Here is a 27128-nt window from a genome sequence, read left to right on the forward strand (position 1 = left end):
CATTCTGATCCTTTGGCTCGAGGGCTTCGCCAAAATATCTCAGATCATAGTGGGGATATTGTCTGAGCGAGTGAGCCGTTGTTAGTATTCCTGTGCGGCGTTGTTGGTTGTTGGTTGGTAACTCACGATGCTTCCCCTGCAAGTTTCGTTAGTCAAAGACCTTCTCGTTTAGGATACGATGACCAATTCGATTGGGCATAAGAGTGAACTTACTAAAGTATTTCGGCGGAGGGGCGTCTCTGGTGGGAAGTTTCTGTTCAATCTTTTGCAGGACGTCGGGAACTCCAAAGGCACTAGCGCTGGTGATCCAACCCAGGGCAACGGCAATGAATGCCGATAGTCTCATATTATATCCGAGTTCTGTGACTGTCGCTACACGTGGTCGTCGAGACTCAATGGTCAACGCGTATAGTTCAGTTTAGGTTGGTTACGTGGACTCTGTGGTGATGTTTCTGGAGATCTGCAGGGGTAGTCAGTCTAGAGGCTCGCTCGCTCGTAGGCTGGCTCGTAACTTGAAAGGGGGCGTGCGGCAATGACGTTGAGAGTGAGAGCCAGTCAGAGATTACTTAGATCGAAGCATTACCTAGTGGGTATTATGTTCACGAGAATATAAAAAGATGTAGAGTGTGTGCTTGGTGTTGAGAATGATGAGATTACAGTCTGCACGACTCAGTGAGCGTACAGACAATTAACTAATTGTTTGATGTTCCCTACTATCCGACCCGTGGCTCCCACACATCCGACGTCAAGGTCCGCGTCACCAGCTGAAATCATATCGATAAGACGAACTGGCTGTTTTGTCTCTATCACTCAATACATCGCAACAATTTATATAAAATATATCAACCTCTCTAGGCATTCATGATGGAGGCGCACGTGTCCGGAAATGGATGTCGATGTGGCGCCTTAAAATGTATCTTCATGCCTTGTAAATTCAGTTCAGTTCAGTCGCTGACACTGACGCCAGCTCAAATGCTCCATGCCCCAGACCCAGACACGCACCCTTTAAGGTTGCCCAGTCTAGACTGCTCGTCTCCACCTCCTCCTCCATTCATCGCATCGCCAAGCTGAAGCTCAGCTGCCTAAGCTCCCTCATCTTCAACCTCCACTAGCCTTACCTTATACCCGGCTACTTGTCATCTTCAACCCCTACCCATCAAACTAACTATTCCACCTCGCTTCTCGTACTCCCCTTTTTCTCTAGAGTCGCTCGACGCAAACAAATCTACGGCCGATACCTCCTTTCCCGCCCTTGACAATGGGCGCGTGGAACGTACGTCTGCGAAACATCATGCATTAGCAACCCGACAAAACTGACAGCACCCATAGCTCTTCCGTGTCCTGGGCGACTTGTCCCACGCCCTCTCCAAATGCATCCTCATCTTCGCCATCCATCGAAACAGGAGCGCTGAGGGCGTCTCACTCATCACGCAGATCCTCTACGCCCTCGTCTTCTGCACACGTTACCTCGACCTCTTCATCGAGACGGTACCATGGAACATCGTCTTCAAGATCTTCTACATCATTTCGTCTATCTACATCCTTGCTATTATGCAATGGATCTACCCTCGATCGCGTGAGCGTGAGATTGCTTGGAAGATTGGCGCCATCATCCTCGGTGGCTCGTTCGTCCTGTCTCCGTTCGTCATGCTCATCTTTGAGAGCCACAAGGGTTTCCGACCTGTATGTTACTGCTGCCTGATAAACTCAATATTGCTGACAGTTTTTTTAGTGGATGTGGGTGTTCTCCCAGATTCTTGAGTCCGTCTGCGTTCTCCCCCAGCTTCTCCTCCTTCGACAAACAACCGTCCCCACCGTCATCGACTCCTTCTACCTCGTCGCTCTCGGTTCCTACCGCGCCCTCTACTGCGTCAACTGGTTCATCCGCGAATTCGAGATCTCCGGCAAGAAGCCCAACACCGTCTCCGTCATCTTCGGCATTATCCAGACTGCCCTGTACATCGACTTTGCTTGGGTTTACTACACTCGCCAGCGCGTCAAGCTCCGAGGTGGCGGCATTGTCGACGCTGACGACATGTCCCGCGGATGGCTCCTCCGCCGAATCTTTGGAAAGCGCTTCGAGAACAACGATGACGACGAGGAGAGTGGCCCTGGTGGGTTCGAAGATGAGCAGGGTGGCCGACGAGGAGCTCGTCCCAAGTGGGGAGCTCGTGGCATCTCAGTCAGTGCCGATGACGGCGTTCTCGAGCAGGACCGACACAACCGTGACCAGGACGAGTTCGGTGGTCCAGTCGATCCTGACGCCAAGATGCAAGACCCCGATGAGCTTGCCCGAGCTCTTGACGACGATGATGATGAGCAGACACCACTGCGACCTGGACAAACAGAAGGCCAGCCCAGCGGTCTTCAAGGCGGCGAGGGCTGGCGCGATTAGGATACCAAGCTTACACGCCAAACTACAGCTTACCACACTTTACGAACGCGAGTATGAACTCGAACGGAGTATGACGGATTGTTTACTTGGAATGTCTTGAAATGTCTACCTCATTGCCATTTCAGTGCCACGTTTGATGCGATGGGATACATGGAACTGCGTTAGAAGAAGAGAGGGACTGTAATCTGGTCTTGCTGATCTAGCAATGTTTCTAAGGGTTTTCATGGGCCAAATTTATGTACACATAGCGGGATTCTAACACTAACAATCTCAGGACGAGATGAATTGGAATTCAGTCACTTTAAGATCACACATATCACATTGCGATTTGAATCAAAGAAGGGGTCCATGTGTGGATACCATTCAGGCAATAATCATGCCCATTCCTGCGCTCAAAGCCAGTGCAGTTGTGTTGAGACAATCCCATCCCTTTCCACCATCGCCACCATGTCCTTCGAGGACAACAGAACTACCAACGAACAGCTCCCAACAATTTGCGCCATCTGACAAGGAATCTTTCCGGTCCCGTCTTTTGCAACTCCCATCAGCAGCATCCCAAGCTGCGAGAATAAAAACTCCGATGATAATAGAAAAATACAAAAAGCTCAACCGTCGCGAATGGAAAAGAAAAAAAGGTCATATACTAGTAATAACATAAACGTCTTGAAACCATAGGGTATTCCTTCAATGGACGAAGCGCTTCTCGAACTCTGCAAATAGCTTTGGGGTGATTTCATCGCTGCTCATGCCCTCAATCTCGACGAGCACGCCCTTCTGGGCGTAGTGGTTCAGAACAGGCTCGCTGGTCTCTTGGAACTTCTTGTATCGTGCTCTGTAAACTTCCTCGGAATCATCAGGGCGCTGGATCAATCGCTCGCCGGTCACGTCGTCGATTCCAGGGACTCGGGGCGCATTGAAGCTGGTGTTGTAGACTCGACCGGAAGGCTCGTGGACCCAGCGTCCGAGGATTCGCTCGAGAATAACGGATACGGGGGTCTTGAGCGAGACGACGAGATTGATCGGGATGAGCTTGTCGAGAGGGCCTACTTGAGAAGCTGTGCGTGGGAAGCCATCGAGGATGAACGAAGCGGAGGGGTCGTTGGATGCCTTGGAAGGACGGTGGCCGTCGAGGAACGGAGCATTGATGAACGGATCAGAAGCAGCGCTGTTGAAAGAAGCCTCCATCGCCGTCGCTTCAGAATTAAGCGTCATGACATTCGGACCTCCATTCTTGGCGAGCCATCCCCGAGAGAAGAATTCGTTGGAAATAAGTCGCAGGATAAGATCATCAGCAACAAGTCCGCCCGCCTTCATCGTATTCTCGACCTTGATGCCTATACCACCATTAGCATTCCGCCTAAATGCACCAACTGAGGGGGAAATCCTACCGAGGGGTGTCCTCTCCTTGACATTTCGACGCAAGAGATCACCGGTACTAATCTGATTGAGCTGAGGAAAGCGAGCGAGCAATCGCTCGCTCTGAGTCCCTTTACCAACGCCAGGTGCACCGAAGAGGATGACGCGAGCGGCCTTGTTCAGGTTCATTCTAGGCGACCTGTAACGAATGAGGCCGTCGCGAGTTTGAAACAATTAAGAACGGAGCAAAAGAAGGATAAAGTTGCGCCTCTATGCGATGAGGGAAAAAAAAGGTTGTAGGGCGGATCCAAAAATGTCGTTCGAGGTTTAATTTCTTGTTGAGGGTCGATGGGACGATACTTTCGGAGATGGCGCGGGGAGATTGTTGAGTTCGGTAAAAAAAAAAGCAAGCAAGCACCAGAGAGGATAGTTAGTTGTGTGTATAAGAGTAAAAAGGAGGAATAATGAGGAGGAAATGATGGAATAAGCAGCCTTGGATTACAAAACAACAGAGAGTGATGGATTTGATTTATAACCAAGAACGAGGGAAAGACGAGATGCGTTGAGTTGAGGAGCAAGGTTGGAAGTGGGGGGGCTTATGTAGTGTAGATAGGGCGAGGCAAAGCGCTGTTGGTGTTGAGTCCAACTCGCAAGCGCGGTACTTTGAGCTTGCGCAGTAATTCAGCGATGCTACCGGTACCATTCACTAAAGATGGTGTGGACCGTGCGATGGAGGTAAGGTAACGAACGGTCAGGGTGGGCAGGGACCAATTCTCGACAAGTGAAACTTGATGGCGGAGTCTATAACCGTGGCGTGCCGTCTTTAAGATTCATACTTTCAACGTTCTATTCTTGATATTTCATATGGATTTATGGAATACAGGTATTACCGGGACATTTCGGGCTCCGGATGATGTGGCATATGATGAATGGGGTGGTAAGAGAATCGGTGGTTCTGCCTTAAGTCCGGTACGGGCTTTTGCGATCGAAACAGAAAATCAACATGGTAAGGGAAGGGGACGGTTAATTATCCCGTGTCATCTCAAGGTGTCATTCGTCGATCTGGGGAATAAAAACGTGCACCTCCTTCTTGGCGCCGTTGATCCGATGCATGCAGCATCTTCGCTCAAAGTCCGAGATCGCTGTATGACCTCGGCAGCACCACCATTTCCTTGTCCATAACAGAAGGTATTCGAACTCGAGAACAAGAAGAGTGAATACTCGAGTCTCCTTTCGTTCTAGAGTGCACCCTAGAAACAGTTGGCGTTAACGGCATTCCCAAGAAATGATGATGCCTAACTTAGCACGTGTGTTACTCGCGAACCAATCAAGCTTGTCAGATTTGGTTTCCAAGAACCCCGGATTTTCCAAGGCGATGGACGGACACCTCGGCACACGGCATTATAAGCCACTGCGCATACCCGTGCAAGCGAGCGTGCCGTCATCGTGGTAACGTCAGCTTTAGGGTAGAGCGAGCTCCGTAGATGAACTGACGGATAGCAGAAACCCACGCGACATTCTGTTATTAATATATAGGCTAGAGAAACTAATTAGTTAATTATTATAAGTATTAGGGGCCTGCAGGCTTTGAAGTTATATTAATATAAAGTATATATGTTAATTAATTAACTTACTAGCTCCTATATAGCAGGATATCTACAGTAGTGTTACTAAGAGGGTGATAGTAAGATGGATTGTGTGTTAACTGAAGAAAAGAGGAGAAATTTGAGATAGAAGAAGGAAGAGAATTTCTGTGTTGAGAAGAATTGAAATGCTAACTTAAGTATGCTATTGATAACGACTGTAAATCACCATAATCGCGAAGAATGATCGAGACACTGTCACCAAGTGCCATAGATTTCTTTTATCTTAAATATAAAAATAATTAGATAAATTTATAATAATTTAGAGGAATTTAGGATAATCTAGAATAACTTTAGGAAAAGCTTAGGACCCTCATTCACGAGTTTACTTTCGTCCTAGCGAGCATGCTGTCATGAACATGAGTGTCTTAGTGATGCTAGCCATCAAGACAGACAGCGGACAGAGACAAAGGAGCGTACCAACGACAAAGAAATTTCGTTCCTCTCAAGCCTCAATGATAATAAAGGGAAGACCTGAGGATAAAGTTGCGGGAGGATAATGCGGAGCGGCGCGGCGGCGGTAGGTTGCGGTGCGGGTGCGGCCAGAGCTCTCTTGCGACTTGTCGTCAAGTGAAAACCAGTCAAATTAAGCTTATTTTTGAGCTTCCGCCCATTTGTACGCCCTAGCATTCCGTCATTGGCGATGATACTGTGAAACAGTCAATCGATGTCTTTGAAGCCCAGAATTACAGAGAAATGACTTGTTAAAAACAACATCACTTTTCACAATTGCCGTGCATGTTTCCCGAGCATTCAATCGTGGGGTGTTGCACTCCATACGAGATCAGCGGAATAATGTCCCCATTGACTAACAAACCATCGGGATGTGGACCACCAACCTCACGGCTAACAATTCTCTTTCCTTTATTCCTCCAACAGTCACGTTTATAACTCCCGGATGTTATCCGACGATTCAGTCTTGGCAGACGAGTACACCCACTACCAGTGACACCTCCATCGTACAAGCACCCAGACATTCGGTACAAGAACGCATGGTTCTGTCCTTGACCGTCATGGGATTGGCAAGTCTGCTAAAAGGGCCGAAAACTTATATGGGCTCCCCGCATGTTTAAACGGTTTAGAGCCTGCGCCGTCCCCAGATTATCCCCGCGTTGGACCTCTGCATCATGAGCATCACGGCCTTTTTAGTCATGAACCACCAGGTTTTTCATCGGGCTATATTCTTGGCATTACGGGGACCGGACCTCTCATCTGGACTTCTCATTTGACAATCAGTATCGGAATGAACTGCGATTTGGTCGGATTAGTGTCCACAGTTGGGTTTGTAAGTTCCGGGCATGACTTATAGCTCCCGGATGCTCGATGCTTTGTGAAGTGAGGTTAGACTGGGAGAAGCAAGGATTGGAAACATCGGTCCGAATCAAGTTGATGATGATGGAGTTTGCCATGGCCAAGATGGTGAGAGTGTAAGTGAATGACCTCGGGTCTGCTAAAACTTCGGGATATGGAGAGATGTCGACGAAGAGTGAGTGTATATAAGATGAAGTGATCGACCGGATATTCGTATGGAGCCAGTCAATTCACAGACTCGGATACATATCTATCTCTCTCCAACACCTTCACAATGTGGTCCAGTCTTCTCCTCCTGGGAGGCGTCTCTTTGAGCATAGCCAACCCAATTGTCCGACAAGATGCCAATCCTCCTTACAGAAACAAGACTCTATGTCTTGACAAGCGTGTTGATGACCTCATGTCTCGCATGTCCCTCGAGGACAAGGCAGGTCAGATGTTCCACGGCCGTACCGTGGTTGTCAACAACACATTTGACGAGACCATTGAGGAGTTTGTTACTGGCAAGCGCATCACTCATTACGTTCTCAGCGGCGGTGTCAATGATGTTCGAGGTGTTGCAAATTGGTATAACAAGCTACAGAGGCTGGCGATGAGCACACCCCTTGGTATCCCTAGTGAGTACTAATGCTTTGATGGTATTGTGACTCCTAAGCATACTGACGGCGGCTTGTTAGTCACAATTAGCAGTGATCCACAGCACGGGTGGACAGACGAGAATGCTGTCTCCGTTGTAGCACAGGGTTTCTCTCGATGGACTGAGCCTCTTGGTCTCGCTGCGCTACGATCCCCTGAGCTGGTCCGTCAGTTCGCTGAGATCGCACGTGAGGAGTATGTCGCTGTTGGTATCCGACAGGCACTGCACCCTCAAGTCGACCTAGCTACTGAGCCACGTTGGGGACGTATCACCGGTACCATGGGAGAAGATGCCAACCTCACCAGTGCCTTGATGGTTGAGTACATCAAGGGTCTTCAGGGTGACAAGATCGGGCCCAACTCGGTCATCGCCACCACTAAGCATTTCCCCGGCGGTGGCCCAATGGAGGATGGAGAGGACTCTCACTTTGAATGGGTAAGTAATAGTCCATCTTATGGTCGAACAATTGCTGATGTTGATGTGTAGGGCAAGAACCAGACTTACCCTGGCAACAACCGAGACTACCACTTGATCCCCTTCAAGGCCGCCATCGCAGCTGGTACCCGTCAAATGATGCCCTACTACTCTCGTCCCATCAACACCTCATGGGAAGAAGTCGCCTTTGGCTTCAACAAGGGCGTCGTCAACGATCTCCTCAAGAAAGAGCTCGGCTTCGACGGTATTGTCGTTACCGACTGGGGTATCGTGACCACCCGATTCTGGGGTCTTGAAGACCAGACCGAGCTTGAGCGCGCTCGTCGTGTTCTCGAAGCTGGATGCGATATCTTTGGTGGCGAGACCAAGCCCGAGCTTATTATTGAGCTTGTCAACAAGGGTTTCATCCCAGAGGCTCGAATTGATGAATCTGTTCGCAAGCTTATGAAGGAGAAGTTTGAACTGGGCCTTTTCGATAATCCCTTCGTTGATGTCGACAAGGCTGAGCGCATTGCTGGAAACGACTACTTCAGCCGTCTTGGAAACGAGACACAGCGTCGTGCATTCACTCTTCTCACCAACAAGGATGATGTCCTGCCTCTTCCTCTGTCCGCTCTCAACGCCAAGTTCTATATTGAAGGGATTGAGCCTGAGGTCATGGAATCCCGCAATCTCAGCGTCGTCGAGAACCCAGAGGACGCAGACTACGCATTCCTCCGCTTGGCCTCACCCTTCAAGCCCACCACAGCTCCAGGTCTTCCCGCGATGATCAACAACGGCAGTCTCGAGTTCAACACGACAGAAAAGGCTCGTCAGGCCAAGATCTACGCGACGCTCCCAACTGTCGTTGACATCAGACTCAACCGACCTGCTGCGGTACCTGAAGTCGCTGAGCAGGCTGTTGCGCTATTTGGTAGCTACGGTAGCAGCCACGATGCATTCCTAGATGTTGTCTTTGGAACGGATGGTTGGGGGCCTGAGGGCAGATTGCCATTTGATCTGCCCGTGTCTCAGGAGGCTGCCGATGCGCAGAAAGAGGACGTGCCTTTTGATGTGGAGGCGCTGTTTAAGTTTGGCCATGGATTGAGGTATAAGGATACGTGTGATAGTACATAGGTGGTGGTTATGAGATGAAATGATGGTGAGATGATATGTAATGACATAGCTTTACCTTGATACAGGGGCTCTAATTAAAATGAAGTGTTTGATCATGCATTGACGACCGAGTAGCGACAGTGACAGTGAAGGCTGGATTTAGTGGCTACAGTATAACGAACATTTTCCTAATGGAATAATAGATCTCTCTAACTAATTGACATTCGTTTGTCAAGAACATGTCAACAACGCATCAGACTTGAGCCATCTTTGGCCGTAAATACAGAGTGAGACTGTCTTGGCTAATGAATGCAGGTTAAATAGCCCGGAAATACTGAAACCAATCAAACGTAAATGGAAACAGTCCAAAGCGTCTGAGCCTACAGTATGTTTCATAATCTCCGAACTGACTGGCCAATGCTGACCTGCCAACTCAGACTGCAACTCAAGCAAATGAGGCCCTTTCCACTGCGAGTATCTACAGACCACATCACATCACATATACTCGGCTAAACGATTGCGGTAAATTCAAGCATCAATAGCGGAGATAAGAGCGGGCTTTATCCATCCATTGTTGAGACCTGTCACATGCAGGGGAGGGGGAATTCCAAAAAGAACCTCTCCCTCTCTCCATCTCCCAACAAAAGGATACACTCGGCACTACCGGACATCACGTGATGCCCTGTTTCTTCTAGATTCTGTTGACGCAAGCCCCCTGTAAATCGCAAACAGAGCGCAGGGATTGGATGCATCCGCTGTAAGCCCTGCCGGAACAATAGTGAGCCCGGTCCCCGAATGCGGCGAACCCCGGTCGGCGGGAAGACGGAGCTAGCCTGCTCTGCGCTCATCCATTGATCCAATCCCATCACCACGAGCACTGCTATTCCATTATTGTACGGCCTTGTCTGTACATCACCACACCCTTTCGCCATTAGCGGGCTCTTGGAGAATCTCGACTTTGCATCCACTCCCGTCCCTTTTCTTCATTATCTCCGACTTCAAACTTATCTCGCTCTCTTCTTCTGCTGTACCATTTTGGACCCTTGATATCTCGATACGTTGCGCCCAAGATTACGAAATTATACTCTACACCCTATCCGCCACATCTGATCCTCCCTCTACTCCCGACTCCTGCTCGCAATGAGCGCTTCCTCCAATGTCGCTCGCCGGGCTGTTGCCCGGAACCCTTTGATGGGCAATGGTGAGCTCACATCGCCTTTCTGATGAGGTGTCGTTTTACGTCCCCTGCTAACCTCTTACCCAAAGCCCGAGCTCTCTCACGGGGTGTTACTCCTGCCCTCATCGGTCGCCACGTCAGTCGTAACGTCAAAGTCCCTGCCATTGCTCTGTTGATCCCTCGATCGATGAGTACCGATCATCACCGACACGACCCCAGTTCTTCTGGCCCGCCCCCGGGATTCAATGCCGAGCAGGCTAAGAAGCCGCTTCCCAAGGATTCCACAGGCTCTGTCGTTGCTAAGAAGGAGGACAAGAAGCTTGATCCGAACACCAAGGACGCTGCTGTGTTGAAGCCCGCCGATGCCTCTGCCACAGCCAAGGCTGATACAGAAGTTGTTGCCACCAAGGAGGGTGTGATGGAGAAGGGTGATGCTGCTCAAAAGGCCAAGGAGGAGAAGAAGCTCACTCTGTGGGAGAAGGTCAAGAAGGAGGCTCACCACTACTGGGATGGATCTAAGCTGCTCGCCGCTGAGGTCAAGATCAGCTGGCGATTGGCCCTCAAGATGGCTGCCGGATACGAGCTTACCCGACGTGAGAACAAGCAACTTCAGCGAACAGTCCAGGACCTTGGTCGTTTAGTGCCCTTCTCCGTCTTCATTATCGTTCCCCTGGGTGAGGCACTTCTGCCCCTTGCCCTCAAGCTCTTCCCCAACATGCTCCCCAGCACATTCGAGGGACAAAAGTCAAAGGAGGCCAAGGCCACACTTCTCCGATCCACACGCAAGGAAGTCTCTGAATTCTTAAGACAAACGCTCGGCGAGTCTGGCTTGCCAGTGAGTCAAGCAACAACACAAAAAGAGGAGTTCTCCAACTTCTTCCGCAAAGTCCGCGCCACTGGCGAGACACCCACAGCCGAGGACGTTATCAAGGTCTGCAAGGTCTTCCGCGATGATTTGACCCTCGACAACTTGTCACGACCTCAGCTCGTTTCCATGTGCAAGTACATGAACCTCAACACATTCGGTACCGACATGATGCTCCGATATCAGATTCGTCACCGTATGCGACAGATCAAGCGCGATGACAAGGCCATCAGCTACGAGGGTGTTGACAGTCTGACTGTTGCTGAACTCCAGGCTGCCTGTGCTGCCCGTGGTATCCGAACACACAGTGTTTCCCCCGCCCGCATGCGAGCGGACCTTCAGACTTGGCTCGATCTCCGACTCAAGGAGGGTGTTCCCTCAACACTCCTCGTCCTGAGCAACGCCTATATGTACGGTCAGGGCTCAGGCGAGGGTTACAATCAGGTTGAGGCTCTCATCGGCGTCATGTCCGCCATTCCCGAGGAGCTGTACCACGAGATCGAGCTCGAGGTGCACAGCGCCGAGGGTGCTGCCACTAACAAGCAGCGACTCGAGGTCATCAAGGAGCAGCAGGATCTCATCGAGGACGAGGCCGAGCAGGACCAGGCTAGCCAAAGCTCTGGCTTCGCCACTCCCCGCGACACAGACGATATCGACGAGAAGGAGGAGAGACTCGCTCAAGCTCAAGCTGAGGGTCTCGGCAAGAAGCAAGTCAGCGAGATGGTCGAGGCCGAGATGGAGCTGGCCAAGGCCGCTGAGTCTGCTGCTTCACTAGAGCGGGAGATCAACGCCAGCTCTGGATCGTCCAAGGAGCAGAAGTAGACGAGAGGAGAGTGAAGTGAAGTGAGCTAGAGGCTCAATGTACCATGACTTGGTGTGTGTGTTTTTCATATGTATGACTGTATGGATTGGTATGGCATCAAGGCGGGATGGGAAATTAAGGCGCTGTGCTGCTGTATCAAAAACTTGGCCCCCGACATTTGAGAGGACCGAAGATTAAGTATTACTTGTTTGGGATAGACCACTCTCGACGGGAAGCAATAGATTCCACTGAATGATTTTATTTGTATATATAATTCATTTGCCTGACACTGCACTGTGAGTTGCCATTTACCTTATTCCCGAGTGATATCTTGATGCCTATTGAGACGGGACCCTTGGGCTTGGCTTAGCTGCGTCATCGTCTTTGCTAATGTAGATCTTGATAGAGGGGTACTTGTGAAGGCGATGACGAGGGACTACTACGGCCACCAAAGCTTAGCTAAAGTACTCTCGAATAACTTAATAGATTGGCGAGTAGATTTAGAAGAGCTTGAGCATGTTTCTATAACCTTGGATATAGACGATGAGGTGATATTCCGTCCTCGCTGCAACCTCAGAAGCCCCTGTCTATCTCACAGTGGCCCCTGCGCCACCCCAGCTCCCCACGTCCTAACCTCTACCACTTAACTTAGCACCACCAAGCTTCAAGACAAGCCAACCCAATCCAACTCCCGCCAACTCCGCCCACTTTCAATCAACGTCACCTCACTCACTATTTTCCCCTTCCGCTCCAACCGCTTCACATCGCTACAACATTTCAGTCCTCTACCCCGTCTCGATCTCAGCCCGCACCGCCATCTTACACATTGGCCCCGCAATGACGGCCACGGAACAGCAACAAGACGACTTCTCCAACGTCTCGTGGAGCGAACACGTCCACGACCAGACATCTCGCTCTGTTCCTCCCGCCGAAGAGCCAGGCCATGATATGAATGCGCCCGGTACGGGGCTGGAGATAGATGCCCCCTCGCTGGGGAATGAGGTCCTCGAGTGCACTGTTGGAACGCCCATCAAGGAAAATGACGGGACTAAGGATGCTTTTGTCTCGTATCTCATCACCACAAACGTACGTACCACTTCACCCACTATATCTTTCCCTCGTACTGACCATCGCAGTCGACATTCTCTGCCTTCCAGCGCTCAACTACAACCGTCCGCCGCCGCTTCACAGACTTCGTTTTCCTCTACAAACAACTCACCCGCGACTATCCCGCCGCTGCCGTGCCCCCTCTGCCCGACAAGCAACGCATGGAGTATGTCCGCGGCGACCGCTTCGGCTCTGACTTTACCGCCCGCCGCGCCCACTCCCTCCAGCGCTTCTTGAACAGACTGTCTCTCCATCCTACACTGCGCCGCGCTCCGATCCTGCATACGTTCCTCGAGAGCCCTGACTGGAATGCTACCATGCGCAGTCGTGGTGCACGAGCGAGCTCTGCGAGTGATCCTGGATCTGCGGGGGTGTTTGATAACTTTGCTGATACTTTCATCAATGCTTTTACGAAGCTGCATCGTCCGGATCGTCGGTTCCTTGAGGTCAAGGAGAAGAGCGATAAGCTTGATGATGACCTGGGACATATTGAGAAGGTCATTGCTAGGGTTGCTAGAAGGGAGACGGATTTGGAGGTGGACTTGAGAGATCTTGCAGAGCAGTTTCAGAAGCTCATCCCACTTGAACCTCATGTGGAGCCCGCAGTTCACGGCTTCTCTGCTTCTATCGAAGACACAGCGACTCATCTACGGAAACTCAAGGACGTCACTGATCAAGACTACCTTGGCTCCCTGCGCGACATGCAAGCTTATTCCATCGCCCTTAAGAACCTCCTCAAAGCCCGCGAGCAGAAACAGCTCGACTACGAACAACTTACCGAATATCTCAACAAATCCACCACCGAGCGCGATACCCTCCAGTCCGGCCATCACGGCGGTTCCGGCGCTGGAAGCTTTCTGCGCGCCAAGATCGAAGACGTGCGGGGCGTAGACCACGAGCAAGCACGCCGTGAGCGCACGCGCAAGTTGGAGCTCCGTGTTGAAGAGCTAACCCACGAGGTTGAGAGCGCACGCAAGACGAGCGACATGTTTGACGATGAGGTTGTCAAGGAGGTCGCTGATTTCGAGCGCATCAAGAGGATTGAGATGAAGAGTCAGCTGGGAGGTCTCGCAGATGCGCACATCGAGTTCTATGGCGAGGTTGCTAGTATTTGGGAAAAGTACGTCCAGGAGATGGAGAAGGAGAGCATCACGAGTGCGTAGGAGTCAGCAGAGATTAGAGTTCCATTCGGCGTTTATTAGGATATGGCGTTAGGGTTGTTTAGACGATGATGAGGACCTGACTAAAGTAGCTCGTCTAGAAGAAAGACATTCATGGCATTAGCACAGTCGGTACTCGTGAACAAAGGACAAGAGTGAGCATGACTTTGAAGAATTGGTGTTTGATTCAAGAATCACCTCATGTTTTCAGTCTTGACATTTTGTACCAAACGCCATCCAAGGTCTATTGACAAAGGCACAATATAACCAACATAGACAAGACAAAACACGCAAACTCCGCTAATCCATGCAAAAAAGCACCCAAATAGCTTGCTACGATGCCCAAGTCACGCATCAACGCCCGCCCAAAGGTCTTGTCTCACCTTTCTCATCATCACTGCTCTCCTCCTCACTCTCCTCATCGCTATCACTGTCTTCTCCCACAGCGTAATGCTGCGTATCATCGCCAGCCAATCTATCACGAGACTGGTCGCGATCATCTCTGTAGTCTTCGAACTGCTCATCATCGCTGCCCTCAGCAAAAGCATCGTACAGTTCTCCACCACGAGTCCTGCGGGCCTTGCCTCCAGCGGCCTTTTCGCCGGCTCGAAGACCCTCAGCCTCTTCTTCGTCGATGAGTTCGAATTCGTAGTTGTTGTGGGAGGTGTTGCGGAGACGGCGGCGGCGGGCGATCCAGAAGTAGATTCCTAGACCGATGCAGAAGGCTGCGATGAGACCGACTGCGCCGTAGATCCAGATCTGTGCTTTCTTGGAGGCGCCGAAGGTGGGGAGCCAGGAAACCCAGGATGATGAAGCTGTAGTCGTTTCCTCGGCAGACTCTTGGGTGCTTGAGGGCTCTTCCTCGTCGGTGCTGGTAGGTCGAGCGGGCTTGTTGGGTCGTTCAGGGTGGTCGGTAGGATGTTCGATGAGAGTAGGCTTGGTAGCAGGAGGAGCTGAGGTTGTAGAAGCAGCAATTGTCGTGGTAGACACAATCTTATCGTGGTCCTTGTCATCATCTGCGTTAGGCATGGGTAGCAGAGTTGCCTTGTCGGCCTCAATAGCTTCACCCCATAGCTTTAGGCGCCAGTCGGTGAAGCTGCCCTTGAATGAGTTCTTCTCAGTGTCGCGGACAACAATGGTCCACTTGCCGACACCACTTTCACCCCTATGTAATGTTAGTATGAGGAGATCAAGTTTAACAGGAATACGTACCAGTGAGCAACACTCATAAAGGTCCAGTCGATATATCCCTCCTCCTTGGCATCGCCTCGTCGGGCGACTGCAAGATGGCTGACCACATTGTCAGGGCTGATCAAGTCAACGCTCAGGTCACCACGTCGAGTGTGCTCAACGTTCATAGTAACAGTAATATGCTCAACACGAGCGAGGTTGGAGTCCTTGAGCATATCCTCGGTAACTTCAAGCGTTACACTCAAACCATCTCGACCCTCGGGGATCGACTTCTTGACATGAATCCAAGGAGAGAAATACCATGACTGTGGCTTGACCAGTGACCAATCCTTGGCTCGCTCGACCAAAGCCCACGAGTCAATCTTTCCATAACCGAAAACATGGCTGAACTTCTTGCCAATCGTGGTATTCTGTTGATTGGACTCATCTCCTTCAATGGGGATGGCAGTGTCCATGGCAATGTATTGCAAGTCTCTCCATGTGAGCTCAGGGCGAACTTGAAGCGCCAGAGCAAAGATACCAGCAGCAAGAGGCGCGGCAGCAGATGTACCACCGTGAGCCTTGTAACAACTGTTCTTTCCGACATCGGTTGTGTGCTGAATGAGTTAGTCAACATTTTAGGCAAAGGCAATATTGAACTTACAATAGCATCTCCGCTTCCACTGCTGTATGTGACAACCAATTGAGCGGAGCACTCTTCGGCGTAGTAAGGATGTTGTCCAGTTCGGTCAACAGCTCCAATGGTAATGCTGTAGATCGAGTTGGTGTATCCATCGAAGTTGCAGTTGTCACCTTGACCGGCACCATTGCCACTAGCAAAAACGTAGATGGAACCAAGACCACGACGTCCCTTTTGGATCGCCTTGAGCATAGCTCTTCGAATAACCACATCAGGAGCCTCCATGGTTTGACCATCATCAGACGGGCCCCATGAGCAAGAGTAGATATGGTTGTCGTCGTATTTGTACATCATAGCTTCCGCTTCGTCCGCGTCACTGATGAGCTTGCTAAGAATTCGGAGACCGGCGACCTTGGAGTCATACGCGACACCGATACCGCAGACATCGTTACGAGCAGCTGCGACTTCACCAGCGCAGCGGGTACCGTGTCGATCCTCGTCCAAAACAGGGGCAGGCTCGGGATCGTTGTCGTTGAAGTCCCAAGAGCCAGCGGCGAAGTAGTTGGGCTTGAGATCATCGCTATGCATATCAAGACCGTCGTCGATCACGGCCACAGTAACGTTCTTTCCGGTGATACCATCCAGCCAAAGGCCCGTAACATTGACATCGTGGCCGACTTGGGTGGGGTTCAATAGATGCCACTGCTCCTTGAAAATGGGGTCCTGAATGTCCAGCTCCTTCATAATCGACGCCTGGTATTTGCTCATCAGGTCTCGAGCTTCGACAGGTGATTCGCGGCGTCCAAGTTGGGGGACATAGCCTTTTGGCGGTGGAGGAATCTCCCGTTTGAAGAGATGTTGTCGTGCTTGTTGCTTCTTGGACAAAAGAATACCATCAACTGGATCAGAGCCTCCCAGATCTCGCTTCCTTCTCTTCCGCTCTGTTATTTCCCTCTTCACAACATCGTGTTCGGCCTTGCGGGCACGGAAAACATGGTGGTCATCAAGCGCACCAAGCTGGCCCTCGTGGGCAAATCCAAGTCTACTAGCGACTTGGTCGGGCGTCGTTGTCGCATCGAGATGGAGGACATAATAATCGTTTAATGCGTAATCTCGTGCCGGTCTGGATCCATGAGCCAGAGCCGTAAAGCCGGCGAGGCTTAACAGCGAAGCAATCTTCATGATGCGAAAGGAAGAAAGAAGCCTTGCAGCGCAAGGGGAGGTGCGAGAGGTCGAGAAGCTATTTAACACATCCAGAGAAGCGCTATCGAACGGGACGAGAACTAGAGTAAATAGAGATATTAGCTTCGATGTTGAGAGAGCGAAGATTGAAGGGCGGCGACGGCGACGGGAGTTGCCACGATATTCGTGGTGGCTAAGGGGATCAAGAATGCAAAGCAATGCTGCTACGTTTTCGTACCACCAGCGTAAGATTGTTGGCGCAGGTCGCACAGCTTATGCTAGTCGGGAAGAACGGTTTCTTTATTATCGTACCTCGAAAATGCAACGTAGTCGATCAACGTTTTCGGAGAAGCTGGGATGTTAAAAGGTTTAAGGAGGGAACAAAGAGATGGGGTTGGGGTTCGGGATGCTCTCGTGGTGATGCGTGGCCTCGAACGCTACTGTGGAGGTACCAGCCAAAGTTCCTGACAAAAATAGGGGACCTGCACTGGAGCCGCTGGCGGTGCGTGGCCTAGAAGGGGGATCAGTCCGCTAAGGACACACGGCCACCTGCCGGATATGCCCCTAGCTGCGCCACAAGTGGGCATGGGCCAGTTTGCAATGCAACATAAAGTATCACGTTTTTAGTTTTCGCATTTGGTTTGAGACGAGATCTGCGCCCAGAGAAATGCTAAAAATTTTGAACTCTCTTCAAATACCAGTCTTTCTGTTACTTCATCATCGCGGCCTGCCTTTATTCTTCTGCCTATTCTCACTGCCCAGGCATCATCATCTTCTCATCCAAACGCCACAACTCCGCCACTCTTGACAGATCTCAGACACTCAGACACAAGATTAGACCAGATCTGGAGCCGTGCGTCGCATCCTCCAACCAAAACCACGCCTCAATAAGCGGCTCAATAGAGGCATGGTCCCTGAAGCATGAGGAATTCACCTCGAGAATGTGGTTGCCAAGCAATAAAATAAACATTTCTTTAAAATTAAGTCTAACACCGGAACTCGCTCTAAGAGATCTCGTTCCATAGTCTATCGCCCCAACGCCATTTCTAAAACCGACCTATTCCGTTTTTTTAAATCGTTATATGAACGCTCATAGAGACTCCTCCTTGTGAATCTCAATGCTTGGTGGTGCTCCTGTGAGAGCCTTGCATTGAGCGTACACCACGAATTGAGCGCCGACGAGACCGCATGTCATGACGATACGGGGTCCCAGTCCTGTGAGGAGTAATCGCTTGGGTCCGAATTCTTTTGCGAGTTGGAACATGCGACTCGTCGCGCCCTGGCTCTTATCACCAGCACCCTTGTTAATGGCTGATAAGAGGGTATCGGCAGGGTGAGAGAGAATGGCGGCTGCAGCACCAGCGGTGATACCAGAGGTAAGCTCTACTCCAGTTGACTCAAGCTGCGTGAGCTTCTCCTTTCGCTCGGGGCCCATTGCGCGGTAGATGACCTCGTTGACAGCCTCATGGACAGAGAATTGGCCAACAGCAAAAGGAATCTGCTTGAACAGCAGAGGAACAAAGCCAGAGTAGAAGCCCTTGAAGCCCTCCTCACGCGCCATTCTCGTAAAACCCGAAAGTAAACCATTGGCATATCCTCTCTGCGAAACGAGTCGAATTCGCGTAGCCTCAAGCGGGCACAGAAGGATATCAGCAAAGAACTCAGCCGACGCACTGGCAGTGAGATAAACGCCCGTTCGGTGATCAACAGCCTTCTCAGGACCTCCAAGCATAGTGATGTACTTCTTCTTGAAGAACTCGTACCCAGCGAACTTGGCACCGCCCTGTACGAGGTAGCCCACAGCAGTTGGACCGAAGCCAGTCAGTAGCGCTGAAGCGCCCTCCTTGGCGACGATGCTGCGACCTGCTGAGAGCATGTTGTATCCCTTCAAGGCATCGTCGACCTGGATCCGTGTCTTGACGACATCAATTGGCGTGACGGCCTGTTATCTTGTTCAGCTTGCGATTGCGAGCATGTGAAGCATGCGACTTACACCGTGAGTAGACGTCGCAGCGAGGGCGCCTGCGCCAAAGAACTTGACATAGTCGCTGATGGTGAAGTTGGGCACTTCGGACTGTTTCGTAGCCATGATGGATGTCGCTCAATTGCTGAATCTGCCTGCTCCAAAGCTTTGCTGCACTGCATAGAATGCGCGTTTGTTGTGTTTTATGTTTTTCGCTGGAATGATGACGTCGTTGCTCATGTTCCGTAGCTACCGAGGAGCCAAGCTTGATCTCGCAGCCGGTTTTGCCGTCATCGGTCCGCTTTGACGCTTTTGGACGTTTTCTAGCTCGCTTTACGAGAATTGCGTCGATAAGGGCAATCATGCAGCTGAGTTTTATTATCTATTCTTTACTGAATAGGACTTTCCTATTCGCAGTCGGTCATTCCGGGCTTTTACAGCTGGTATCTTTAGCCTGCGTCTTTGCTTGGCTCCCGTGAGACCCTCCATCGGCGGCCCGGATTCGAGGTGGGGTCATCGGCTTCAGGATATAAACGCGACGGCGAGTGACATCACATCACAATCCCGCGGGGTTACCATGGAGTTGCGATGTCGCTCTTCAGCTGCATTCTCCGTTATGGTGACATTTGTTGACTGACCTTCCTAGCCTGAGTGCTATCCCCGACTGCTCCGGACAGCCAATGGCTACCGTCATTGAAGAATTCCTGAAACCGGATGAGATCGCGAACATTTATTTATAGGTGACACAGAGATAAAACACCATGGTATAACTGGACCATATCTGATCTTGGAGATAACAAGAGCTGAACTAAAGTTCTGTTGCTATTCTGTCAGCATCTATAGCCGGGACTGTAGGGTACCTTGGCCGGGACTGAAGCATCATGTTTTCTTCGATGTAATAATCATGTTAAGGGGCAGCAGGTAACTTGGGATGTTGTCTTGCTTCGCAATAGTTCTATCTCCAAGAAACTGCTGTAGGTACATCAATCTTCTGGGTGACGCTCCAATTGACCTTACGAGGGAGGTCCTGCTGTTGCACAAACCCCACTGCAGGTACTGACTTGCGCACCACCGGTCTAGTCATTAAATGCAATGGTGTGCAAAAAAGACAAAGCTAAAGACAAATTTCCCTGGCCCCAGTGCTAGAAAATACCCTTCATTCGTCGAACTATTCCATACGTCGGCCTGTCTGGCGAGCATCGAGATGTCTTCTCTCTGTATCCTACCTCGCGCGGCCTTGTTATACGACTTTTCCTGCAGATTAACTTCAAGGCAAGATGGCCGAGCGGTCTAAGGCGCTGTGTTCAGGTTCAATTCGAACTAGTAACGATTCGCAGTCTCGAAAGGGGCCTGGGTTCGAATCCCAGTCTTGTCATTTTTGTAGTTCCTCACTAGGTACTGACAGAACCCTTCTTTTTATTGTTCGTCCGCGCAATGGATAGAACTGCTAGCTTCTATTCTTTTACTCCTTGACGGTCATGATTTACCGGGTCTTGATGAAGTGGCATCGTGTTCTTATGACACAGGTCATTGTCGCTCCGTGCCCAATTGCTGCGACAAGTTGAGAAAAGCCTTTCATTCAAACATATCTTCTTGTCGTGGCCGTCTATAGTCTTCTGGATGGCAGCTTCTAAGAGACTAGTGTTCTAATTTATATATCTTGTCTTCGGATGTAAGTTTTGTTATATTGTTGCTTCAAACGAGAGGAGTGATGATGCTGCCTTGTAATCTAGTGCTTTCACTATTGCCTCTGATTTCACAGTAATTCTGTACTCAAAATCTCCTCAATTTCAGAAAACGAAAAGAGCTTCCTGTTCATTCTTGGCTGACCGCTGCACTCTTGTGCGTTCGAGGCAGGTTGTAGTGCATGGAGAGGACGACTCTATCCGGAACTCTTAACATCCGAAAGCAAAGCATCCTCGGTTACTCACGAGATGCCTTGGTGTATAGGACATGAAGTAGCATCCAGTATGTTTCAAATGTCACCTCTCTGGCTATTCCAAGGCGGTTATGCTCGGGCCAAGGCTCTTCGAGATGTTGAAGGTAGCATCGATATTGGTTGAGATGCTGAAAACGTATGATGTTCAACCTTCGGGAAACAACTTCCAGAGATCCAACTCAATAAAACGCGGAGATGAGTGAAACAACTGTTTCGTCATAAACATGTGAAGTCGTCGATGCATCTCAAAACGGCACTCAGGACTTATAAAGACCCAGACTGGCCAGATTCAGCAGGTCGGATAGTCCCACGGCAAGCAAACCGACCAATGATACAACACCCCCTCAAACAGTGCAATAAAAGTCATGCGATTATAGATGCTAGACGCGGGGAAGTTGTAAGATTTAGTGTAGCATCACATAGAGCCTCGTAAGTTTAGGGTACCGTCTGGAAATGCACCACCGGTCTGGGGAAACTCGAGGCGAGAATATCCCGGATCCGGAGATGTAAATGAGAGTGAGGGTGAAGTGTTGGGCTTCCATCAGATGGTTCTAGAGTTTGGGGGTGAGGCAACTGACGTAGACAGGTGCTGTCACAAGACTGAGCCTATCGGTGGGCGCCGTGGCTGAGAATCACACCGTTTTTCGAGGTCTTGGCAGTTTAGCTTTTACACGATAAACACTTCATATTTCAGCTGTGAAACTTGTAAATGAGTCGATATAGCACTCTAGAAACAGTTATGGTATTTTCAGAATTGTATCACAACGGCATTACAATTGCGCCGAAAGCTACGGAGTATTTCTCCAGAGTTTCGAGTCTGGGGGCCCCGATAATGCCCGACATGGGTGGCCCGGCTCTTGTCATTGTCACGGCACACCAAATGGTGATCATCGAACCACCGGCAGTCATAACGTGTGATGCTGTAGAGCCAAGGACGGAAAACCAGAGAATTAGCATTTGATCGATAATTATATAATGGTCATTCATTTCCAGTTCAGTAACTCATCATCAGCACTCACAATTGAGAACACGACCAACCAAGACACTCTACAATCGAAGCTTATATCACATCACTACAACAAAACAACCTCAATCAAGCATAATAACCATCAAAATGCTTCCCGCTGCCACTTCCGCCCACATCGCTCCCAAGTCAGTATCTCCACCTCAACCAATCTCCTATTTTTGTACTAAAAGAAGCATCAAGGGTCCTCCCCATCGTCTTGACCGTTGGAGGCGCTACAGTTGCAGGCCGCTCGCTGAGCCGTCAATACAACAGGGAGACAATTCGGGCGCAACCTACACCACGAACTCAACCTCAACCTCGATCGAGATATTTCGAGCTGGTTCTTGAGTCTGTTTTTGCATAAATACTTTTTTACTTTGCTGGACAAAGGGAATGAATGATTCATGATGGGCGGCGCATTTAATTGAGGCATATTTATTACAGCCATTTGGAGTTTTTTGCTTTACGAATAAATACTTATTCCACATCTTTACCTTGTACCCAAGTGACCATGCCCCTCGAATCTTTGTTAGAGCCTTGTAGATCGCATTCTGATCTGTACGCCGAATGACAACAGTCGTCGGCGAACATTGAAGGTCAGTACAAGTTTGCCGAAGTTGTTAAGCTTATTCCTCCTGATTATTCCCCGAGATAACAACGGCCGCCAACCTCTCCATTTCCACCACTTAGCTCATTACTACTCCGTAAGCTGTACAATTCCATCTTTTAGTTGAATCCTACCGTTCGAATTCCCAGCATGAGCCCAGTCTTACTCCATCACGCCAAGCCGGTTTACGGAGAGCGTTTGAGCTAATGTCGGCTTCATGCTTCCCTACTGAGTAATTGAGCGACGATCACGTGCAGGCCATGAAGCTATAGATACACCTGTAAACTGCGATACTACTCATGCGCTCTTTTTCTCATCGTGCCTTTTCTCGCGGCAAGAATCATGCTCAACTATGCTACGCTCGCGGCTACGCTCTGGCTGGCTTGTCCGGCCTCAGCGAGCTATGCCTTCTACGTTGGCAAGAACCTCACTCAAGATGGGAGCGTTATTGTTGGAGGCACTGGAGAGGAAGTATCTAGCCATTGGCTTCAGATCTTCCCAGCGCGTGACCATCCTCCTAATTCGACAATTACTGTTGGTGTCACCAAAGATGCTGTGTACCCTGGAGAGCTCATTCAAATTCCGCAAGTGAACCATACGTTTCGATACATGAGTATGGAGTACTCTGACTTTGAGGGCTTTCCTGCGCCATTGACTAATGGCGGTTTGAATGAGAAGGGCGTGACGGTTCGTGATGTCTGGGCCGATAACCGGGATGAATTGCTAGAGATGACCCCGAATCCTCAGCGCGGTGTGCAGTACAGCGACTTTGCCCGCATTGTCATGGAGAGAGCGAGCAGCGCTCGTGAGGGTGTTGAAATCATTGGAGACTTGATGGCGAAGTACGGTGAAGCAACCTATGGTGGCAACTCTCACCTTATTGCTGATAAGGATGAGGGATGGGTTGTTTGGGAGATGGCTGGCGGCAAGAAGCTCTGGGCTGCTCAGCGTCTTGGTCCGAATGATGTCAAGGTCCTTTACCCTGGATACATCGAAGATTTTCCTACCGACTTCAAGAACGACCCAGACTATGCTGGCTCTGATAACATTGTGTCATTCGCTGTTGAGCAGGGCTGGTGGAACAAGACATCCGGCAAACCTTTCAACATCTTTGACGTGTATGGTCCTCAAGATCCTCGATACAAGGCTCGTGACGGAGGCTACAAATTCATGTCGCAGGCTGCTCTGGAGAACGCTACTCTTGCGATGGTTCCTGTGACTGAAGCCAAGATGATGGAGAGAGTACGGGATCCTCGCATTGCGGATGATGAAGCTGGCTACGGTCAAGTCGTCAGTCTTCATGATGGAATCGATCGGGATATGCTACGAATTTGGAACGCCCCCGCCACTTCTGTCGCTGCACCCTTCGTTCCATGGTGGCTGGGCGTCCAGTCCGTTCCCCCAGAGTTCGGCGAACATCGATATTTGACGACCGGCGCGTCAAGCAGCTTCCTCAACCCAGACTATCAACTACAAGAGGCTTCCGAGTTTGCTGGCCGCATCTTCAAGCGTGTATTGTACTATATGTGCTCAGACCCCAACAAATACCATCCTATCGTGACAGAGATGTTTGAGAGTTTCGAGAGCGCATCTCGGGTCCAGGTCGAAGGTTGGGTGGAAAAGACAGCATTGACTATGATCAAGCAGGGAGAGCGAAAGGCGGCTCAGAGTTTACTGACGTATTACTCTCATACTCGCGCAGCTGAGGCTCTTGAAGTTGGACATACGCTGAACAATGCTTTGGACGGGCATATCAAGTTGACAGGAAAGTGGCGTGGACCCAAGGGTGATCAGATCAATGATAGTGGTGAGGGCAACGAGACGGTCAACTGTCTTGTCGGGTTTGACCCAGATAAGCCTAGATATCTCCAAGGCAACAACTAGATGCTCGGAAATAAGTAGTCAGATGGAAACAAGTCTTCCGCCTACAAATGCCTCAGCTCAGCCTATCTCGAGTAAAGCAAATCGCAAATCCAGTGTAACCGGCAAAAGTGGATCTGTTCCGCCTGCACCACGCCGCATCACCGACCTATCGACCCGCTCCGTATGCATGAAATCGGTGGTTAGTCCCCCCGAGCTCCCCGATATCACCAAAGCTCCCTTCTCGGAAAGCATATCATGCGTGGTCTCGGACCTCGGAAGCCGCCCCGGATTATATAAACCCCGCAGAACCTAGCCTAGTCCCAACTTCCCCAGATTCGGAACGTGCCAACCAGACGCCAAACATTACTCTTTCAGCTTAGATGGAGTCGGAATTGACGACGCGGCCTGCCAAGATGTCGAAACGAAGCTGGTCTGAAGCCGAGAATGGCGAGACTCAGTTCCCGCCGCAGATCTCGAGGAAGGTCAAGGCTTGTACGGCGTGTCGAAGACAGAAGGTATGGCGTTCAAGTGGTGTGATGGAGTGTTGCTGATGATGAGTAGATCAAGTGTCTGATTGATGAGAATGGACCGCCTTGCCGACGATGTGCGGAGAAGGGGCTTGGCTGTGTATTGGGGAAGAATCTACAGACAATTCTGGATGAGAAGTCACAGTACAGTAACTCCCCTCTTCAGCACTTCACCTTACTAATAGTCTTCAGATTCACTCAAGATGTGGTTTCAGATCTCGAGCAGATGCACAATTTCCTCAAAGAAGTCGCTGGTAGACTGGACCTGATCTTACCACCACTCCGCTCATTCTCCGGATCAGCAGAGGGACCAAAAGATGAATCACCAAGCCTGTCAAACAAGGGCCATCACGTTCCCTCACGCGACAACTCACCAAAGCTCATGCCAGAAGACGATGATGTTCCCTACGCGCCTATTCACTCACTATATACCCTCACAAAACTACGCGCTCTTCGGTCTCCAGACGATATGAATTCGCAGCAGAATCCTGGCATGGAAGATGTGATAACAAAACGTCTCATATCCTTAGCCGACGCAGAACGACTATTTAACTTTTACAGAAAACGTCTGGATCCATATATCTATCTCATTGGATGCCCCTATGAGACGATGCAAGAATGTCGACAGAAGAGCCAATTTCTTCTCGTAGCAGTCCTTACAGTAGCTGCTCTCCATGACTCAACAGCAGATTACATCTACCCCGTGATAAGCTCTGAATTCCGCAGACTCTTCGAAACGTCAATATTCGAAAGACGGCTAAGCCGCGATTATCTCCGCGCCCTGTGCATCGGGTGCTACTGGCTCAGCGACTTATCATGGATGTTATCAGGCCACGCGATACGAAGAGCAGCTGAATTCGATCTTCACAACAGCTACGACAGAGCTATTGAAAAAGCTAGCACTGAGGATGCGCAGTGTGCAAGGATTTGGTACATACTCTGTGTTTGCGATCAGCAGCTCGCGACGCAGTATGGGAGACCGTCGATAGTGCAGGAGGATCCGTCGACGCAGGGCGCTACGGATTTCTTGCATTGTGCTGTTTCTCATGAGGAGGATAGACGGCTGTTGAGTCAGGTGACTGTTGTGAGCATTTTGAGGAGTATTCGGGAGTTGTTTACTGCGAATAAGGGGAAGCCGATACCGAGGCTGCATTTGAACCATATTTCGCATTTTAGGATACAACTTGATCAATGGTTTGCGTTTTGGACAGATCAAGTGCAAGGCAACTCACCCAGCTCAGTCGTTGTGTCGGAAGATCGGAGCTAACGTGCATCAGAACGCTGGCCTGGCATCGGAGGCTTTCCAAGAAAAGGCATAATCCTCCATTACAACTTCGCCCAGCTGTACCTATACTCCCACGTCTTTCGAGGCCTCTCCAAAGACGAACCTATCCCACACTACTTCCTCGACTGTGCTCTAAACGGCATAAAAGCCGCCACGACAATCATCGACAAATTCGTCAACGACCCCGACGTAGCCCTCGGCATCGTGGGGATGCCATCATACGTCCACTCCATGACAGCATTTGCCTCCATGTTTCTAACAAAAGTGGCAACAAAATACCATGATCTCATCGAACGCGATAAAGTGTACGAACTGATCATGGGATTGGTGCAGCAGTTTCGGTCTCAGCCAGCTGGGAAGTGGCATCTGGCGAATCTCATGACTGGTGGGCTTGAGAGGATGGCGCAGACGCTCAAGCTGGAGATCCCAGGGGATATGGGGCCGCCGTTGGGTGTTGAGATGGATCAGAATGCTGATGCGGGGATATCGGGAGTTTCAGGGGTTGATGCTTTCTTCCCTGACTTACCGGGCGATTTCTTCTTTAACTACGATATGAGCTTTGAGATGTCTGCGCCTTTGTAGGTTCAGGAGTTGTATGTATATATCACACGTCGTTTGTCAGACCCAGGAGGATTAGAAAGTCAAGCTGCCGAGTTCTGTAGCCACAAGAATTTTATACTGAATAACTCGGTATCTGCCCGGGATATTACTCAAAGTTGGCCAATTGTATGTGTCATTTAACATAGTCCAGGTCTCCAAACTCCTTGAGGCACAGAAGTTAATTCATAGATTTAGGTAGCAGAAGAACTACTTAACCCGGCGTCTCAACTCTGCTATAGCTCTGACCGACAGAGTCCCCATTCCTAGTTCGTGCCTATTGAGCTACCGGTTCATATTCAGAAGTCGCGATCGCACCGATCTGGTTTGGGGGGCGAGGTACTGAACTCTAGAATCTAGATATTA

The 27128-nt window shown here is 50.2% G+C and overlaps 9 protein-coding genes and 1 non-coding gene across 10 annotated transcripts; 7 read left to right on the forward strand and 3 right to left on the reverse strand.

Annotated features, from left to right (window-relative positions):
* Positions 1–1258: 1258 nt before the first annotated feature.
* J7337_003651 (uncharacterized protein) lies at positions 1259–2395 on the forward strand (the record flags this gene model as incomplete). Its single annotated transcript, XM_044821366.1, has 3 exons — positions 1259–1273; positions 1330–1683; positions 1733–2395. 3 exons carry the CDS (start codon positions 1259–1261, stop codon positions 2393–2395), a joined length of 1032 nt encoding a protein of 343 aa, XP_044682699.1.
* A 684-nt stretch (positions 2396–3079) lies between these two features.
* Positions 3080–3940, reverse strand: J7337_003652 (uncharacterized protein; the record flags this gene model as incomplete). Its single annotated transcript, XM_044821367.1, has 1 exon — positions 3080–3940. The coding sequence occupies one exon, from the start codon at positions 3938–3940 to the stop codon at positions 3080–3082; it is 861 nt and encodes a 286-aa protein (XP_044682700.1).
* A 3039-nt stretch (positions 3941–6979) lies between these two features.
* Positions 6980–8893, forward strand: J7337_003653 (uncharacterized protein; the record flags this gene model as incomplete). The annotated part of the gene is made up of 3 exons (XM_044821368.1): positions 6980–7322; positions 7383–7777; positions 7829–8893. 3 exons carry the CDS (start codon positions 6980–6982, stop codon positions 8891–8893), a joined length of 1803 nt encoding a protein of 600 aa, XP_044682701.1.
* A 1119-nt stretch (positions 8894–10012) lies between these two features.
* J7337_003654 (uncharacterized protein) lies at positions 10013–11736 on the forward strand (the record flags this gene model as incomplete). The annotated part of the gene is made up of 2 exons (XM_044821369.1): positions 10013–10073; positions 10139–11736. The coding sequence occupies 2 exons, from the start codon at positions 10013–10015 to the stop codon at positions 11734–11736; spliced, it is 1659 nt and encodes a 552-aa protein (XP_044682702.1).
* Positions 11737–12553: 817 nt separating this feature from the next.
* On the forward strand, positions 12554–13986 carry ATG24 (Sorting nexin-4; the record flags this gene model as incomplete). Its single annotated transcript, XM_044821370.1, has 2 exons — positions 12554–12802; positions 12853–13986. The coding sequence occupies 2 exons, from the start codon at positions 12554–12556 to the stop codon at positions 13984–13986; spliced, it is 1383 nt and encodes a 460-aa protein (XP_044682703.1).
* Positions 13987–14337: 351 nt separating this feature from the next.
* On the reverse strand, positions 14338–16975 carry J7337_003656 (uncharacterized protein; the record flags this gene model as incomplete). Its single annotated transcript, XM_044821371.1, has 3 exons — positions 14338–15148; positions 15196–15770; positions 15818–16975. The coding sequence occupies 3 exons, from the start codon at positions 16973–16975 to the stop codon at positions 14338–14340; spliced, it is 2544 nt and encodes an 847-aa protein (XP_044682704.1).
* A 1090-nt stretch (positions 16976–18065) lies between these two features.
* J7337_003657 (uncharacterized protein) lies at positions 18066–19064 on the reverse strand (the record flags this gene model as incomplete). The annotated part of the gene is made up of 2 exons (XM_044821372.1): positions 18066–18917; positions 18969–19064. The coding sequence occupies 2 exons, from the start codon at positions 19062–19064 to the stop codon at positions 18066–18068; spliced, it is 948 nt and encodes a 315-aa protein (XP_044682705.1).
* A 1145-nt stretch (positions 19065–20209) lies between these two features.
* On the forward strand, positions 20210–20313 carry J7337_003658. The gene has a single exon. It is a non-coding gene; the product is annotated as a tRNA-Leu (tRNA).
* A 2519-nt stretch (positions 20314–22832) lies between these two features.
* J7337_003659 (uncharacterized protein) lies at positions 22833–24374 on the forward strand (the record flags this gene model as incomplete). The annotated part of the gene is made up of 1 exon (XM_044821373.1): positions 22833–24374. One exon carries the CDS (start codon positions 22833–22835, stop codon positions 24372–24374), a length of 1542 nt encoding a protein of 513 aa, XP_044682706.1.
* A 392-nt stretch (positions 24375–24766) lies between these two features.
* Positions 24767–26747, forward strand: J7337_003660 (uncharacterized protein; the record flags this gene model as incomplete). Its single annotated transcript, XM_044821374.1, has 3 exons — positions 24767–24868; positions 24915–25964; positions 26223–26747. 3 exons carry the CDS (start codon positions 24767–24769, stop codon positions 26745–26747), a joined length of 1677 nt encoding a protein of 558 aa, XP_044682707.1.
* Positions 26748–27128: the final 381 nt, after the last annotated feature.

This window comes from Fusarium musae, chromosome 3 (genome assembly GCF_019915245.1).
Source record: "Fusarium musae strain F31 chromosome 3, whole genome shotgun sequence".
Taxonomy (NCBI): Eukaryota; Fungi; Ascomycota; class Sordariomycetes; order Hypocreales; family Nectriaceae; genus Fusarium; species Fusarium musae.